The sequence below is a fragment of the Aphelocoma coerulescens genome, unplaced genomic scaffold (assembly GCF_041296385.1).
Source record: "Aphelocoma coerulescens isolate FSJ_1873_10779 unplaced genomic scaffold, UR_Acoe_1.0 HiC_scaffold_138, whole genome shotgun sequence".
NCBI lineage: Eukaryota > Metazoa > Chordata > Aves > Passeriformes > Corvidae > Aphelocoma > Aphelocoma coerulescens.
The window spans coordinates 242,184-259,473 of record NW_027183491.1 but is presented as its reverse complement, the minus strand read 5'-3'; the positions used below and the strand labels follow the sequence as shown (position 1 = coordinate 259,473).

The following is a 17,290-nucleotide window of genomic DNA, read 5'->3' as shown; positions in this document are numbered from 1 at the left end:
CCCAACCGGCAACAGCCGGTCTGCCGCAGAAATAGGTGGCGGAATCCTCGTCCCTGAGGCTCTTCATGGTCAGCGTCACCAAGCTCTGCCCGTTGTCCCTGGAGATCCTGAATCGGTCCCTCACCGACGGCGTGTAGGTGGTGTATCCATCGCTGTCGATCCCTGCGACGTATTCCAGCCCCTGCCTGGGTCTCTGTCGCACCCAGTAGATGTGGAATTGGCTGAAGTCGAATCCAGATCCACGGCAGAGGAGGCGCAGGGACCCTCCGGGGGGCTGGAGGTCCCCCCCGGACTCCAGCAGGGTCACGGCCGCCCGGAGCCCTGCGGGAAAAAGGGGAGATGGGGATGGGCAAAGCTCAACCACCGACCCAAATCCCGGCTCTTGGCCCCACATCTCCATTGGGACCCCAAATCCTGACTCCTGGCCCCAAATTGTGACCGATGGACATCCCCATCATCCTCCTCCTCCTCCTTGTGGCCCTCCCAGGTGGGTCCCGGCCGCCTCCGGAGCGCGACGCCCACCCCGGGACACGGCCGGATCCGGCACCTCATCCCCATCTCCCCTTTTTCCCGCAGGGCTCCGGGCGGCCGTGACCCTGCTGGAGTCCGGGGGGGACCTCCAGCCCCCCGGGGGGTCCCTGCGCCTCCTCTGCCGCGCCTCCGGCTTCGACTTTGGGAATGTCTACATGCTCTGGATCTGCCAGAAACCCGGGCAGGCGCTGGAATACGTCGCGAGTATCAACAGCGATGGCAGCAGCACCTGGTACGCGCCGTCGGTGCAGGGCCGGTTCACGATCTCCAGGGACAACGGGCAGAGCTCGGTGACGCTGACCATGAACAGCCTCAGGGACGAGGATTCCGCCGCCTATTTCTGTGCCAAGGGTGCTTATGCTGGTGCTTATGCTGTTGGTGCTGGTGATGTTGGCAGTGTTGATGACGCAGCGGAGGTTGGCCCCATCTCCCCCATGAAGGGTCTTTATAAGTCCCCAAACCCCCAGATCCCTCCCCAAAATCTCAGCCCTTGCCCTCCAATCTCAGCCCTTTGCCCCAAACTCCCCCACTGCTGCCCCAACTTTCCGCTTCCTCCACACTTTTGACCTTTTGGCCCAAATCTTCGCCTCTCCCTCCTACTCGCACTCTTTGCCCAGAGCCACCATGGCAACCTCAGCCTTTCAGCCCAGATTTCCGCTCCCGGCCCTTGCGGCCCCAGAGTTCCCCGGGCTCGGCCCCACATCTCAGCCATGGCCACCGAACCTTCCCTCCCGGCAGCCGATCCCGAGGGTTTTCCACCCAAATCCGCGTGAGCGGTGAAGAGCTGGGGCCGAGAGGTGAGACCTGGGCTCACGGGCGGAGGTTTGGGGCAGAACCAGTCCAGAGCTGGGACACGTGGACAAGAAGCGGGTCAGGGGCTGGGGTTTGGGGCAAGGACCTGGGGTTTGGGGACTGGTGGGGACCTGGCCACGGGGGAGAGACCAGAACCACCCCAAGCTCCGGCATGAACACGATAAGCAGCAGCACCAGCCCAAGCAGCACCAGCACCAGCAGCTTTGGCACAGAAATAGGTGGCGGAATCCTCGTCCCTGAGGCTGTTCATGGTCAGCGTCACCGAGCTCTGCCCGTTGTCCCTGGAGATCGTGAACCGGCCCTGCACCGACGGCGAGTACACGGTGCTGCCACTGCTCCTGATACTCGCGACGAATTCCAGCCCCTGCCCGGGTTTCTGGCGGTACCAGCCCATCCCGAATTGGCTGAAGTCGTAGCCGGAGGCGCGGCAGAGGAGGCGCAGGGGCCCCCCGGGGGGCTGGAGGTCCCCCCCGGACTCCAGCAGGGTCACGGCCGCCCGGAGCCCTGCGGGAAAAAGGGGAGATGGGGATGAGGCGCCGGATCCGGCCGTGTCCCGGGGTGGGCGTCGCGCTCCGGAGGCGGCCGGGACCCACCTGGGAGGGCCATGAGCAGAAGGAGGAGGAGGATGGGGAGGTCCAAGGGCCACAATTTATGGCCAAGGGTCAGGATTTGGGGTCCCCAATGGAGATGTGGGGCCAAGAGTCGGGATTTGGGTCGGTGGTTGAGCTTTGCCCATCCCCATCTCCCCTTTTTCCCGCAGGGCTCCGGGCGGCCGTGACCCTGCTGGAGTCCGGGGGGGACCTCCAGCCCCCCGGGGGTTCCCTGCACCTCCTCTGCCGCGGATCTGGGTTCACCTTCGGGAGTTACGACATGGCCTGGGTCCGCCAGAGAAACGGGAAGGCGCTGGAATTCGTCGCGTGGATCACCAACACTGGTGGCAGCACCCACTACGCGTCGTCGGTCAAGGGCCGGTTCACGATCTCCAGGGACAACGGGCAGAGCTCGGTGACGCTGACCATGAACAGCCTCGGGGACGAGGATTCCGCCACCTATTTCTGCACCAAAGCTGCTGCTGATGGTTGGAATGCTGGTGCTCATTTTGGTGATACTGGACGTTGCCATGGCATTGGCCCTGCCCCCGTGGCCGCGTCCCCACCGGTCCCCAAACCCCAGGTCCTTGCCCCAAACCGCAGCCCCTGACCCCAAATCGGGACCCTTTTTCCCCCTCAGCTCAACCTTGGCCCTCAAATCTCAGCCATTTGCCCCCAGACTTGCCCCGTTCTGCCCCAAATTCCCACTGCTGGCCCCGAGTCACAGCCACTGACCCAAAGCTGCACCGCTGGCCCCAAATCTTCAGCGCGGAGCCCGATCGCTGCCGTTGGCCAAAATCTTGGGAATTGTGCTCCAATCGAGACTTTGGGGGCAAAGTTGGAAGGACAAAGCCCAGATTGGGGGTCGAGACTTGAGGATTGAAGTCAGCGCTGGAGATTTGGGGCTGAACCCGCTGAGTTTAGGGCAGAACCGGGGGAGGGCTTGGGGTCAGTGCTGAACACTGGAGGAGAGGGGCGAGATTTGGGGCAAAGGATCAAGAATTGGGGCAAAGGGGCCAAAACCACCGCGACGAGCAGAAGCACCAAAACCCCAACCGGCAACAGCCGGTCTGCCGCAGAAATAGGTGGCGGAATCCTCGTCCCTGAGGCTGTTCATGGTCAGCGTCACCGAGCTCTGCCCGTTGTCCCTGGAGATCCTGAATCGGTCCCTCACCGACGGCGCGTAGGTGGTGTATCCATCGCTGTCGATCCCTGCGACGTATTCCAGCCCCTGCCTGGGTCTCTGCCGCACCCAGTAGATGTGAAATTGGCTGAAGTCGAAGCCAGATCCACGGCAGAGGAGGCGCAGGGACCCCCCGGGGGGCTGGAGGTCCCCCCCGGACTCCAGCAGGGTCACGGCCGCCCGGAGCCCTGCGGGAAAAAGGGGAGATGGGGATGGGCAAAGCTCAACCACCGACCCAAATCCCGACTCTTGGCCCCACATCTCCATTGGGGACCCCAAATCCTGACTCCTGGCCCCAAATTGTGACCCTTGCACCTCCCCATCATCCTCCTCCTCCTCCTCGTGGCCCTCCCAGGTGGGTCCCGGCAGCCTCCGGAGCGCGACGCCCACCCCGGGACACGGCCGGATCCGGCGCCTCATCCCCATCTCCCCTTTTTCCCGCAGGGCTCCGGGCGGCCGTGACCCTGCTGGAGTCCGGGGGGGACCTCCAGCCCCCCGGGGGGTCCCTGAGCCTCGTCTGCCGTGGATCTGGGTTTGACTTCACCAAATTCGGGATGGGCTGGATGCGCCAGAAACCCGGGCAGGCGCTGGAATACGTCGCGACTATCAACAGCGATGGCAGCACCACCAGATACGCGCCGTCGGTGCAGGGCCGGTTCACAATCTCCAGGGACAACGGGCAGAGCTCGGTGACGCTGACCATGAACAGCCTCAGGGACGAGGATTCCGCCACCTATTTCTGCGCCAAACGTGCTGGTGCTGGTTATGTTGATGGTTATGGTACTGCTGGCAGGGTTGATGATACAGCTGAGGGCAGCGCCACGGCCCCATGAAGGGTCTTTAAAGTCCCCAAACCCCCAGATCCTTCCCCAAAATCTCAGCCCTTGCCCTCCAATCTCAGCCCTTTGCCCCAAACTCCCCCACTGCTGCCCCAACTTTCCGCTTCCTCCACACTTTTGACCTTTTGGCCCAAATCTTCGCCTCTCCCTCCAACTCGCACTCTTTGCCCAGAGCCACCATGGCAACCTCAGCCTTTCAGCCCAGATTTCCGCTCCCGGCCCTTGCGGCCCCAGAGTTCCCCGGGCTCGGCCCCACATCTCAGCCATGGCCACCGAACCTTCCCTCCCGGCAGCCGATCCCGAGGGTTTTCCACCCAAATCCGCGTGAGCGGTGAAGAGCTGGGGCCGAGAGGTGAGACCTGGGCTCACTGGCGGAGGTTTGGGGCAGAACCAGTCCAGAGCTGGGACACGAGGACAAGAAGCGGGTCAGGGGCTGGGGTTTGGGGCAAGGACCTGGGGTTTGGGGACCGGTGGGGACCCGGCCATGGGGGAGAGCCCAGAACCACCGCAAGCTCCGGAATGAACGCGATAAGCAGCCAAAGCAGCCCAACCAGCACCAGTACCACCCCAAGCACCAGAAGATTTGGCACAGAAATAGGTGGCGGAATCCTCGTCCCTGAGGCTGTTCATGGTCAGCGTCACCGAGCTCTGCCCGTTGTCCCTGGAGATCGTGAACCGGCCCTTGACCGATGGCGCGTAGTAGGTGCTGCTACCATCGCTGTTGATACTCGCGACGTATTCCAGCGCCTGCCTGGGTTTCTGGCGCATCCAGAACATCCCAAATTTGGTGAAGTCAAAGCCAGATCCGCGGCAGAGGAGGCGCAGGGACCCCTCGGGGGGCTGGAGGTCCCCCCTGGACTCCAGCAGGGTCACGGCCGCCCGGAGCCCTGCGGGAAAAAGGGGAGATGGGGATGAGGCGCCGGATCCGGCCGTGTCCCGGGGTGGGCGTCGCGCTCCGGAGGCGGCCGGGACCCACCTGGGAGGGCCTTGAACAAAGGGACCTTCCTGCTGGAGTCCAGGGGGACCTCGAGCCCCCCGGGGGGTCCCTGCGCCTCCTCTGCCGCGCCTCCGGCTTCAATTTTGGCGGGTTTGGAATGCACTGGGTGCGGCAGAGACCCGGGCAGGGGCTGGAATGGCTCGCAGGGATCAACAGCGACGGTTACACCGTGTACGCGCCGTCGGTGCAGGGCCGGTTCACGATCTCCAGGGACAACGGGCAGAGCTCGGTGACGCTGACCATGAACAGCCTCAGGGACGAGGATTCCGCCACCTATTTCTGTGTCAAGGATGTGGACGCCACGGGCGTGAATGCCGCGGGTGAAACTGACGCTGGTGCTCATGGGGGCTCTCACCCCGTGCCAGCACTGCGTCCCCACGTGCCCCTGAGCTACAAACCTCAGCCTTCGGGCCAAATCTCAGCCGTTTTCACCAAGACTTTACACAAAGATCAGGATCTGGGGCAACCGAGGACATTCAGGGAAAAACTGGCCGAGTTCCAGGGAAGAGGTGGAGTTTTAAGGATCGAGGTTGTGCCAAAACGCTCCCAGTTTGTGGCTAAAAATTGAGGTTTGGGCAAGGAGCGAAGATTTGGGGCGGAACCGCTGCCCTGGTCCTGTGGCCGCAGCACTGCTGGTGCCAGCACCACCCCAACCAGCCGAATCCCCTCGGCCAGCAGCCACAACAGCGGGCCAACCACCGCCACCAGCACTGGTAGATTTGGCGCAGAAATAGGTGGCGGAATCCTCGTCCCTGAGGCTGTTCATGGTCAGCGTCACCGAGCTCTGCCCGTTGTCCCTGGAGATCCTGAACCGGCCCTTGACGGACGTGGCGGGCAAGGCGGTGCCACCATCGCTGCTGATCCCAGCGACCAATTCCAGCGCCTGCCCGGGCCTCTGCCGCACCCACATCATGTTGAACTGCCCAAAGTCGAAGCCGGAGGCGCGGCAGAGGAGGCGCAGGGACCCCCCGGGGGGCTGGAGGTCCCCCCCGGACTCCAGCAGGGTCACGGCCGCCCGGAGCCCTGCGGGAAAAAGGGGAGATGGGGATGGGCAAAGCTCAACCACCGACCCAAATCCCAACTCTTGGCCCCAAATTTTGACCTTTGGACCTCACCATTCTCCTCCTCCTCCTCCTCCTCGTGGCCCTCCCAGGTGGGTCCCGGCCGGGTCCGGAGCGCGACGCCCACCCCGGGACACGGCCGGATCCGGCGCCTCATCCCCATCTCCCCTTTTTCCCGCAGGGCTCCGGGCGGCCGTGACCCTGCTGGAGTCCGGGGGGGACCTCCAGCCCCCCGGGGGGTCCCTGCACCTCCTCTGCCGCGGATCTGGGTTCACCTTCGGGAGTTACGACATGTACTGGATCCGCCAGAAACCTGGGCAGGGGCTGGAATGGGTCGCAGGGATCAGCTACGGTGGTGGCAGCACCGACTACGCGTCGTCAGTGCGGGGCCGGTTCACGATCTCCAGGGACAACGGGCAGAGCTCGGTGACGCTGACCATGAACAGCCTCAGGGACGAGGATTCCGCCACCTATTTCTGCGCCAAATGTTTTAACGATGGTTGTGGTGCTTATGATGCTTCTGCTTATGGTGACAATGTCGGCGGTGGCCCCCATTCCCATGAAATTGGGATGTCCAGAAAACATCCCAAATCCCCGCATCCTTCCCCCAAATCCTGACTGTCGCCCTCATGCCGCCACCGTTTCCCCCCAAACTCAACGCTCGACTTCCTCCAGACCTTCGAGCCTTTGACCCAAATCTCGAAGGTTCAGCCCCAAACTCTGAGCCTTTTTCCGGAGATTTCAACTGAGCGCTGCCCGCGAAGCTCCGCGGCCTCTGCCCCCGGAGTCGATTGGTTTGGTGCCAAATCTCAACCATCGTTCTCAAAACTTCCCTGTTGGCACCAGATCCTGATCTTTTTCCCCAAAAGCTTGTGCGGACGATGGAGGTTTGGGCCGATGGTCAAGACCTGGGGCCAAAAGTCAAGATCTGGGTCCAAAAGTCAAAATTTGGGGCCAAAAGTCAAGATTAGGGGCCAGCCCTGAGATCCTTCCCCACAACCTCAATTGTTGGCCCCAAATCGTGAAAATTTTCTCCAAATTGTGACGCCTTAACCCCGCCCGTTCCTGTTGCAGCCCGGACACCGAAATCCAGGGCTGCAGCTGGGGCTCCTTCCCTCTGCTTCGGCGCTCGAGAAATCCCCGCCGGAGCTTTCCCGGCGGGGTCGTGAACGCGCCGAAACTCGCCGGCGAAAACGGGGGCAAATTCAGGAACTGCGGCAGGAACTACCATCATTGTTGATCCTGGCAACGTATTCCAGCCCCTGCCCGGGTTTCTGGCGAATCCAGCCCATCCCAAATTTGCTGAAGTCAAACCCAGATGTGCGGCAGAGGAGGCGCAGGGACCCCCCGGGGGGCTGGAGGTCCCCCCCGGACTCCAGCAGGGTCACGGCCGCCCGGAGCCCTGCGGGAAAAAGGGGAGATGGGGATGGGCAAAGCTCAACCACCGACCCAAATCCCGACTCTTGGCCCCACATCTCCATTGGGACCCCAAATCCTGACTCCTGGCCCCAAATTGTGACCCTTGCACCTCCCCATCATCCTCCTCCTCCTCCTCGTGGCCCTCCCAGGTGGGTCCCGGCAGCCTCCGGAGCGCGACGCCCACCCCGGGACACGGCCGGATCCGGCGCCTCATCTCTGCCCGTTGTCCCTGGAGATCGTGAACCGGCCCTCGACCGATGGCGCATAGAAGGTACCGGTGCTGTCATCATGGATCCCTGCGACGAATTCCAGCCCCTGCCCGGGTTTCTGGCGGATCCAGAACATCCCGAATTGGCTGAAGTCGAAGCCAGAGGCGCGGCAGAGGAGGCGCAGGGACCCCCCGGGGGGCTGGAGGTCCCCCCCGGACTCCAGCAGGGTCAAGGCCGCCCGGAGCCCTGCGGGAAAAAGGGGAGATGGGGATGAGGCGCCGGATCCGGCCGTGTCCCGGGGTGGGCGTCGCGCTCCGGAGGCGGCCGGGACCCACCTGGGAGGGCCTTGAACGAAGGGACCTTCCTGGGGCTCAGAGGGACCTCGAGCCCCCCGGGGGGTCCCTGCGCCTCCTCTGCCGCACCTCCGGCTACGACTTTGGGAATGTCTACATGCTCTGGGCGCGGCAGAGACCCGGGCAGGCGCTGGAATACGTCGCGAGTATCAACAGCGATGGCAGCACCACCAACTACGCGCCGTCGGTGCAGGGCCGGTTCAGGATCTCCAGGGACAGCGGGCAGAGCTCGGTGACGCTGACCATGAACAGCCTCAGGGACGAGGATTCCGCCACCTATTTCTGTGCCAAACGTGCTGGCTCTAGTTGTAATTATGAAGTTCCTGCTAACGATGGTGGTTTGGGTCCTGCCCCCATCTCGGTGTCCCCACCTGCCCCCAAACCCCAGATCCTTCCCCCAAACCTCAACCCTTGGCCCCACTCTTGAAAAAGGGATTTCACCCCGGTATTTATTTGAAGGTCCCAGGTTGCGCCTGGCCCAGGTGGAACGCGCCGCAGTGCCCACCCCCGGCAGGTCTGGCACCTCATTATAGGCGTTACTAATTAGCACTTCCACCAGCGACTCCCCAGTGCGGGGCTCCAGCGACCGTTGGTGCCCTTTTGGGACGCAAGGCTGAGCTTTAGGGCCGAAAGCCGAGCTTTGGGCCACAAGCAGCCGAGGGTGTGGGGCGGATGCGCCAACGTCGGCACAAATGTGGGAGATGTGGGGCAAACGGGCCGAGGAACGGGTCCGGGGTGAGGTTTTGGGGACAGGACCTGGGCTTTGGGACATGTGGGCGAGCGGTGCGAGGGGCGGGGCCACCTCCAGCACTGTCACCATCGCCAGCACCGTAAATGTCGCCTGCGCCGCTCCAGCCGCTGGAGCCCTTGGCGCAGAAATAGGCGGCGGAATCCTCGTCCCTGAGGCTGCTCATGGTCAGCGTCACCGAGCTCTGCCCGTTGTCCCTGGAGATCCTGAACCGGCCCTGCACCGACGGCGCGTACACCATGTGTCCTCCCTTGTTGATGCCGGCCACGAACTCCAGCCCCTTCCCGGGGCCGTGGCGCACCCACATCAGGTCAAAACTCCCGAAGTCGAAGCCGGAGGCGCGGCAGAGGAGGCGCAGGGAGCCCCCGGGGGGCTGGAGGTCCCCCCCCGGACTCCAGCAGGGTCACGGCTGCATCCCCACATCTCGACCGCTTTTGGCCCAAACCCCACTGGTTTGGTCTCAGATCTCCGCCAGGCGCCCCCAACGCCCCCAAATCCTGCAATTAACCCAAACACAGTCGTTAATTAATTGGGCGCCTCAGCTGGACCCTGCTCTGTCGATTGCCCAATTTCCTGCGAGTTAAAAACTTGTAAAACCCCCTGGGACCCCGGACCTGGCACATCCCGGCCACGGACTTGAGCTCCCTCCTCCTCCTCCCCATCCTCCTCATCCTCCTCCTCCTGGTGGCCCTCCCAGGTGGGTCCCGGCCGGGTCCGGAGCGCGACGCCCACCCCGGGACACGGCCGGATCCGGTGCCTCATCCCCATCTCCCCTTTTTCCCGCAGGGCTCCGGGCGGCCGTGACCCTGCTGGAGTCCGGGGGGGACCTCCAGCCCCCCGGGGGGTCCCTGACCCTCGTCTGCCACGGATCTGGGTTTGACTTCAGTAAATTTGGGATGTACTGGATCCGCCAGAAACCCGGACAGGGGCTGGAATTCGTCGCGAGTATCAGGAGCAGTGACAGCGCCGTGTACGCGCCGTCGGTGCAGGGCCGGTTCAGGATCTCCAGGGACAACGGGCAGAGCTCGGTGACGCTGACCATGAACAGCCTCAGGGACGAGGATTCCGCCACCTATTTCTGCACCAAATCTGCTGATGCTGGTGCTGCTTTGGCAGATGATGTTGCCTTTCGCGGTTGTTCTGGGCTCTCCCCCTTGACTGGGTCCCCACCAGTCCCCAAACCCCAGGTCCTTGCCCCAAACCCCAGCCCCTGACCCGCTTCTTGTCCACGTGTCCCAGCTCTGCACTGGTTCTGCCCCAAACCTCCGCCCGTGAGCCCAGGTCTCACCTCTCGGCCCCAGCTCTTCAGCGCTCACGCGGATTTGGGTGGAAAACCCTCGGGATCGGCTGCCGGGAGGGAAGGTTCGGTGGCCATGGCTGAGATGTGGGGCCGAGCCCGGGGAACTCTGGGGCCGCAAGGGCCGGGAGCGGAAATCTGGGCTGAAAGGCTGAGGTTGCCATGGTGGCTCTGGGCAAAGAGTGCGAGTTGGAGGGAGAGGCGAAGATTTGGGCCAAAAGGTCAAAAGTGTGGAGGAAGCCGAAAGTTGGGGCAGCAGTGGGGGAGTTTGGGGCAAAGGGCTGAGATTGGAGGGCAAGGGCTGAGATTTTGGGGAAGGATCTGGGGGTTTGGGGACTTTTAAAGACCCTTCATGGGGGGTGTGGGGCCGCCTCAGGTGCATCACCATCACCACCAGCCTCAACATATTCAGCAGCATTCCAACCACCAGCAGCAGCAGATTTGGCACAGAAATAGGCGGCGGAATCCTCGTCCCTGAGGCTGTTCATGGTCAGCGTCACCGAGCTCTGCCCGCTGTCCCTGGAGATCCTGAACCGGCCCTTGACCGACGACGCGTAGTGGGTGCTGCCACCAGTGTTGGTGATCCCAGCGACGTATTCCAGCCCCTGCCCGGGTTTCTGGCGGACCCAGGCCATGTCGTAACTCCCGAAGGTGAACCCAGATGCACGGCAGAGGAGGCGCAGGGACCCCCCGGGGGGCTGGAGGTCCCCCCCGGACTCCAGCAGGGTCACGGCCGCCCGGAGCCCTGCGGGAAAAGGGGAGATGGGGATGAGGCGCCGGATCCGGCCGTGTCCCGGGGTGGGCGTCGCGCTCCGGACCTGGCCGGGACCCACCTGGGAGGGCCACGAGGACGAGGAGGAGGATGGGGAGGTCCACGGGTCACAATTTGGGGCCAGGAGTCAGGATTTGGGGTCCCCAATGGAGATGTGGGGCCAAGAGTCGGGATTTGGGTCGGTGGTTGAGCTTTGCCCATCCCCATCTCCCCTTTTTCCCGCAGGGCTCCGGGCGGCCGTGACCCTGCTGGAGTCCGGGGGGGACCTCCAGCCCCCCGGGGGGTCCCTGCGCCTCCTCTGCCGAGCCTCCGGCTTCGACTTCAGCAAAACTGGGATGATGTGGATCCGCCAGAGACCCGGGCAGGCGCTGGAACGGGTCGCGAGTATCAGCAACGATGGCAGCTGGACCGGCTACGCGCCATCGGTCAAGGGCCGGTTCACGATCTCCAGGGACAACGGGCAGAGCTCGGTGACGCTGACCATGAACAGCCTCAGGGACGAGGATTCCGCCACCTATTTCTGTGCCAAGGATTATCGTACGAGCGGTGCTGCTGGTGCTGGTGCCTTTGGCACGGGTCCGGTCTCTCTGTCCCCACACGTCGCCGCCACTGACCAATGTCTCAAGCACTGGCCCCAGATCTTGACCAGTTGAGCCAAACTGGAAGAACAACGTCATGATGTGGGGCCAGGACTGGAGGCTGGTTGAGAATTGAGTTGGAACCGGCCCAAGCCTGGCACAAATGGTCAAGAACAGGGACAATGCTTGGATGAGGTTTTGGGAAAGGATCTGGGGTTGGGGGACAGGTGGGGACCCGGACACAGGGGACAGCCCGAACCACCCCAAGCACCGGAAAGACCGTGATAAGCAGCAGGAAAACCATAACCAGCACCAGCAACAACCCAAGCAGCAGCATCCTTGGCACAGAAATAGGTGGCGGAATCCTCGTCCCTGAGGCTGTTCATGGTCAGCGTCACCGAGCTCTGCCTGTTGTCCCTGGAGATCGTGAACCGGCCCTGCACCGAAGACACGTAGCCGGTGCTGCTGCCACCGCTGCTGATAGCTGTGACGAATTCCAGCCCCTGCCCGGGTTTCTGGCGCATCCAGCTCATCCCGAATTGGCTGAAGTCGAAGCCGGAGGCGCGGCAGAGGAGGCGCAGGGACCCCCCGGGGGGCTGGAGGTCCCCCCCGGACTCCAGCAGGGTCACGGCCGCCCGGAGCCCTGCGGGAAAAAGGGGAGATGGGGATGAGGCGCCGGATCCGGCCGTGTCCCGGGGTGGGCGTCGCGCTCCGGAGGGAGCCGGGACCCACCTGGGAGGGCCACGAGGAGAAGGAGGCGGAGGAGGAGAATGGTGAGGTCCAAGAGTCAGGATTTTGGGCCAAGAGTCAGGATTTGGGGTCCCCAATGGAGATGTGGGGCCAAGAGTCGGGATTTGGGTTGGTGGTTGAGCTTTGCCCATCCCCATCTCCCCTTTTTCCCGCAGGGCTCCGGGCGGCCGTGACCCTGCTGGAGTCCGGGGGGGACCTCCAGCCCCCCGGGGGGTCCCTGCGCCTCCTCTGCCGCGCCTCCGGATTCGACTTCAGCCAATTCGGGATGGGCTGGTACCGCCAGAGACCCGGGCAGGGGCTGGAATGGCTCGCCAGTATCCACAAGGATGGCAGATACTGGCACGCGCCGTCGGTGCAGGGCCGGTTCACGATCTCCAGGGACAACGGGCAGAGCTCGGTGACGCTGACCATGAACAGCCTCAGGGACGAGGATTCCGCCACCTATTTCTGCGCCAAAGCTGCTGATGGTTATGGTGGTTGGAATGGTGCTGCTGTCAGTGTTGTTGACGCAGCTGAGAGTGGCTCTGCCCCCATGATGCGTCTTTAAATGTCCCCAAACCCCCAGATCCTTCCCCAAAATCTCAGCCCTTGCCCTCCAATCCCAGCCCTCTTCCCCAAACTCCCCCACTGCTGCCCCAACTCTTCAGTTTCTCCACAATTTTTGCCCCCTTGTCCCAAATCTCCGCCTTTCCCTCAGACTTGGACCATTGGCCCCAAACCTGGGCTCCTTCATCCCCCAAATCTCAGCCTTTCACCCCAGATTTCAGCCGTGGTCACCTCAAACCTCCGCTGGTTCTGTCGGGCTTTGGGGAACGGGTTGGGGTTTGGGCACAGGGAGTCGAGTTCTGGAGACAAAGGCCAAGATCTGGGGAATCAGCCAAGCTTCGGCCACGTGGTCGAGCTTTGGGGCCAAACCTTGAGTTGTGGGGTGAGCGGTCACCGCTGGCGTGAACGGGGCAGATTTGGGGCAAAGGGTGGAGAGTTGGGCGAGGAGTCGAAGCCTGAGGGAAGGATCTGGGCTCTGGGGACAGGCGGGGAAGGCGAGAAGGCGGTGGGGTCACGGCCGGCGGCGTCACCATAAGCAGGAGCGGGAGCACCGGCACCAGAACCCTTGGCACAGAAATAGGTGGCGGAATCCTCGTCCCTGAGGCTGTTCATGGTCAGCGTCACCAAGCTCTGCCCGTTGTCCCTGGAGATCGTGAACCGGACCTCGACCGATGGCGCGTATCTGGTGTAATCACCATCGTTGTTGATCCTGGCAATGTATTCCAGTCCCTGCCCGGGTTTCTGGCGCACCCAGAGCATCCCAAATTGGCTGAAGTCGAAGCCGGAGGCGCGGCAGAGGAGGCGCAGGGACCCCCCTGGGGGGCTGGAGGTCCCCCCCGGACTCCAGCAGGGTCACGGCCGCCCGGAGCCCTGCGGGAAAAAGGGGAGATGGGGATGGGCAAAGCTCAACCACCGACCCAAATCCCGACTCTTGGCCCCACATCTCCATTGGGGACCCCAAATCCTGACTCCTGGCCCCAAATTGTGACTCTTGGACCTCCCCATCCTCTTCATCCTCGTCTTCGTGGCCCTCCCAGGTGGGTCCCGGCCGCCTCCAGAGCGCGACGCCCACCCCGGGACACGCCTGGATCCGGCGCCTCATCCCCATCTCCCCTTTTTCCCGCAGGGCTCCGGGCGGCCGTGACCCTGCTGGAGTCTGGGGGGGACCTCCAGCCCCCCGGGGGGTCCCTGAGCCTCCTCTGCCGCGGATCTGGGTTTGACTTTGGAGACTTCAACATGTACTGGATCCGCCAGAAACCCGGGAAGGCGCTGGAATGGCTCGCTGAGATCACCAACACTGGTGGCACCACCTGGTACGCGTCATCGGTCAAGGGCCGGTTCAGGATCTCCAGGGACAACGGGCAGAGCTCGGTGACGCTGACCATGAACAGCCTCAGGGACGAGGATTCCGCCGCCTATTTCTGCGCCAAAGCCGACTATGCTGGTACCGGTTGTTGTTATGGTGGTGATCGTATTTGTGGCCCCGCCCCCGTCTCTAGGTCCCCAAATGTCCCCAAATCCCAGATCCTTGCCCCAAATCTCAAGCATTGGCCCAGGGTTTGACCGCTGACCCCACATCCGCAGCTCTGGGCCTGGCGTTGGCCTTCAGAGAAGGTTTCGAAGAACAAAGCTGAGATCCAGGGCCCGGTGCTGAGGTTCAGGGCCGAAGTCCCCAAAGGTTTGGGCAAAGGGTCAAGATCCGGATTGAGGGCTGAGGTTTGCAGAAAAGGTCCGGGGCTTTCAGGGCAGCCGGGCTGGGGACAGAACCAGCACCCGGATGAGTGGTACCGTAACCACTGTCACGTTTGGCGCAGAAATAGGCGGCGGAATCCTCATCCCTGAGGCTGTTCATGGTCAGCGTCACCGAGCTCTGCCCGTTGTCCCTGGAGATCATGAACCGGCCCCGCACCGACGGCGCGTACAAGGTGCTGCTGCCATCGCTGTTGATACTTGCAACGAATTCCAGCCCCTGCCCGGGTCTTTGGCGGATCCAGAACATGTCATAACTCCCGAAGGTGAACCCAGATCCGCGGCAGAGGAGGCGCAGGGACCCCCCGGGGGGCTGGAGGTCCCCCCCGGACTCCAGCAGGGTCACGGCCGCCCGGAGCCCTGCGGGAAAAAGGGGAGATGGGGATGGGCAAAGCTCAACCACCGACCCAAATCCCGACTCTTGGCCCCACATCTCCATTGGGGACCCCAAATCCTGACTCTTGGCCCCAAATTGTGACCCTTGGACCTCCCCATCCTCCTCCTCCTCGTCCTCGTGGCCCTCCCAGGTGGGTCCCGGCCGCCTCCGGAGCGCGACGCCCACCCCGGGACACGGCCGGATCCGGCGCCTCATCCCCATCTCCCCTTTTTCCTGCAGGGCTCCGGGCGGCCGTGACCCTGCTGGAGTCCGGGGGGGACCTCCAGCCCCCCGGGGGGTCCCTGAGCCTCCTCTGCCGCGCCTCCGGCTTCGACTTCAGCCAATTTGGGATGGGCTGGATCCGCCAGAAACCCGGGCAGGCGCTGGAATGGCTCGCGAGTATCAGGAGCAGTGGCAACACCTACTACGCGCCATCGGTCAAGGGCCGGTTCACGATCTCCAGGGACAACGGGCAGAGCTCGGTGACCCTGACCATGAACAGCCTCAGGGACGAGGATTCCGCCACCTATTTCTGCGCCAAAGCTGCTGGGGCTAGTCCTGATTATGATTTGGCTGGTGCCTATTGTAGTCATTCTGGAGCTTGGGGAGGGTTTGACCCTGCCCGCATGGCCGGGTCCCCACCGGTCCCCAAACCCCAGGTCCTTGCCCCAAACCCCAGCCCCTGACCCGCTTCTTGTCCACGTGTCCCAGCTCGGGACTGGTTCTGCCCCAAACCTCCGCCAGTGAGCCCAGGTCTCACCTCTCGGCCCCAGCTCTTCAGCGCTCACGCGGATTTGGGTGGAAAACCCTCGGGATCGGCTGCCGGGAGGGAAGGTTCGGTGGCCATGGCTGAGATGTGGGGCCGAGCCCGGGGAACTCTGGGGCCGCAAGGGCCGGGAGCGGAAATCTGGGCTGAAAGGCTGAGGTTGCCATGGTGGCTCTGGGCAAAGAGTGCGAGTTGGAGGGAGAGGCGAAGATTTGGGCCAAAAGGTCAAAAGTGTGGAGGAAGCGGAAAGTTGGGGCAGCAGTGGGGGAGTTTGGGGCAAAGGGCTGAGATTGGAGGGCAAGGGCTGAGATTTTGGGGAGGGATCTGGGGGTTTGGGGACTTTTAAAGACCCTTCATGTGGGGTGGGGCCGCCCTCAGCTGCGTCATCAACACTGCCCGCAGCAGCATCAGCAGCATAAGGAGCAGCACGTTTGGCGCAGAAATAGGCGGCGGAATCCTCGTCCCTGAGGCTGTTCATGGTCAGCGTCACCGAGCTCTGCCCGTTGTCCCTGGAGATCCTGAACCGGCCCTGCACCGATGGCGCGTACCAGGTGGTGCTGCCATCGTTGCTGACACTCGCAACGAATTCCAGCGCCTGCCCGGGTCTCTGGTGGTACCAGCCCATCCCGAATTGGCTGAAGTCAAACCCAGATCCGCGGCAGAGGAGGCGCAGGGACCCCCCGGGGGGCTGGAGGTCCCCCCCGGACTCCAGCAGGGTCACGGCCGCCCGGAGCCCTGCGGGAAAAGGGGAGATGGGGATGAGGCGCCGGATCCGGGCGTGTCCCGGGGTGGGCGTCACGCTCCGGAGGCGGCCGGGACCCACCTGGGAGGGCCTTGAACAAAGGGACCTTCCTGGGGCTCGGGGGGACCTCCAGCCCCCCGGGGGGTCCCTGCGCCTCCTCTGCCGCGCCTCCGGCTTCAATTTTGGCGGGTTCGGAATGCACTGGGTGCGACAGAGACCCGGGCAGGGGCTGGAATGGCTCGCAGGGATCAACAGCGATGGCAGCACCGAGTACTCTCCATCGGTCAAGGTCCGGTTCAGGATCTCCAGGGACAACGGGCAGAGCTCGGTGACGCTGACCATGAACAGCCTCAGGGACGAGGATTCCGCCACCTATTTCTGTGCCAAATGTGCTGGTGCTGCTGCTTATGCTGCTGGTGGTGATGATGTTGGCAGTGTTGATGATGCAGGTGAGAGTGGCCCCACGCCTCCCATGAAGGGCCTTTTAATGCCCCCAAACCCCCAGATCCCTCCCCAAAATCTCAGTCCTTGCCCTCCAATCTCAGCCCTTTGCCCCAAAATCCCCCCACTGCTGCCCCAAGTTTCGGCTTCCTCCGCACTTTTGACCTTTTGGCCCAAATCTTCGCCTCTCCCTCCAACTCGCACTCTTTGCCCAGAGCCACCACGGCAACCTCAGCCTTTCAGCCCAGATTTCCACTCCCGGCCCTTGCGGCCGACTATTTCTGCCCCAAGGATGCTGATGGTGCTGCTGGCGGTGCTGGTGCTTCCCCCGTCTCCATCGCTGGGGCCCCAAATGTCCCAGAGTCCCCAGATCCTTCCCCCAATCCCAGACATTGCCCCCATTCTTGACCTGATTCCCACAAACTCTTCCATTGCTGCCCCAACTCTCGACTTTCCCCTCAGGTTCATCCATTTCACCCCGTGAAGGTTTGGGGCCGGCGCTTGCGTTTGGGGCAGAACCATTCAGGGCT

At 63.4% G+C, this 17,290-nt stretch overlaps 7 gene segments (V, D, J or C); 5 read left to right on the top strand and 2 right to left on the bottom strand.

The window, feature by feature from the left end:
• Positions 1–441: 441 nt before the first annotated feature.
• LOC138100707 (Ig heavy chain V region C3-like) lies at positions 442–1,304 on the top strand. The segment is given in 3 exon segments: positions 442–487; positions 577–947; positions 1,149–1,304. Coding segments are annotated over 3 exon segments (573 nt in total).
• A 691-nt stretch (positions 1,305–1,995) lies between these two features.
• LOC138100705 (immunoglobulin heavy variable 3-23-like) lies at positions 1,996–2,544 on the top strand. The segment is given in 2 exon segments: positions 1,996–2,005; positions 2,105–2,544. Coding segments are annotated over 2 exon segments (450 nt in total).
• Positions 2,545–3,435: 891 nt separating this feature from the next.
• On the top strand, positions 3,436–3,950 carry LOC138100704 (Ig heavy chain V region C3-like; the record flags this gene model as incomplete). The annotated part of the segment is given in 2 exon segments: positions 3,436–3,472; positions 3,562–3,950. Coding segments are annotated over 2 exon segments (426 nt in total), but the record flags the coding sequence as incomplete, so codon positions are not given.
• Positions 3,951–10,390: 6,440 nt separating this feature from the next.
• LOC138100703 (immunoglobulin heavy variable 3-23-like) lies at positions 10,391–10,919 on the bottom strand (the record flags this gene model as incomplete). The annotated part of the segment is given in 2 exon segments: positions 10,391–10,785; positions 10,874–10,919. Coding segments are annotated over 2 exon segments (441 nt in total), but the record flags the coding sequence as incomplete, so codon positions are not given.
• A 566-nt stretch (positions 10,920–11,485) lies between these two features.
• Positions 11,486–12,162, bottom strand: LOC138100702 (immunoglobulin heavy variable 3-23-like; the record flags this gene model as incomplete). The annotated part of the segment is given in 3 exon segments: positions 11,486–11,511; positions 11,704–12,033; positions 12,123–12,162. Coding segments are annotated over 3 exon segments (396 nt in total), but the record flags the coding sequence as incomplete, so codon positions are not given.
• Positions 12,161–12,687, top strand: LOC138100701 (Ig heavy chain V region 914-like). The segment is given in 2 exon segments: positions 12,161–12,176; positions 12,296–12,687. Coding segments are annotated over 2 exon segments (408 nt in total).
• Positions 12,688–14,913: 2,226 nt separating this feature from the next.
• Positions 14,914–15,497, top strand: LOC138100700 (Ig heavy chain V region 914-like; the record flags this gene model as incomplete). The annotated part of the segment is given in 2 exon segments: positions 14,914–14,962; positions 15,052–15,497. Coding segments are annotated over 2 exon segments (495 nt in total), but the record flags the coding sequence as incomplete, so codon positions are not given.
• Positions 15,498–17,290: the final 1,793 nt, after the last annotated feature.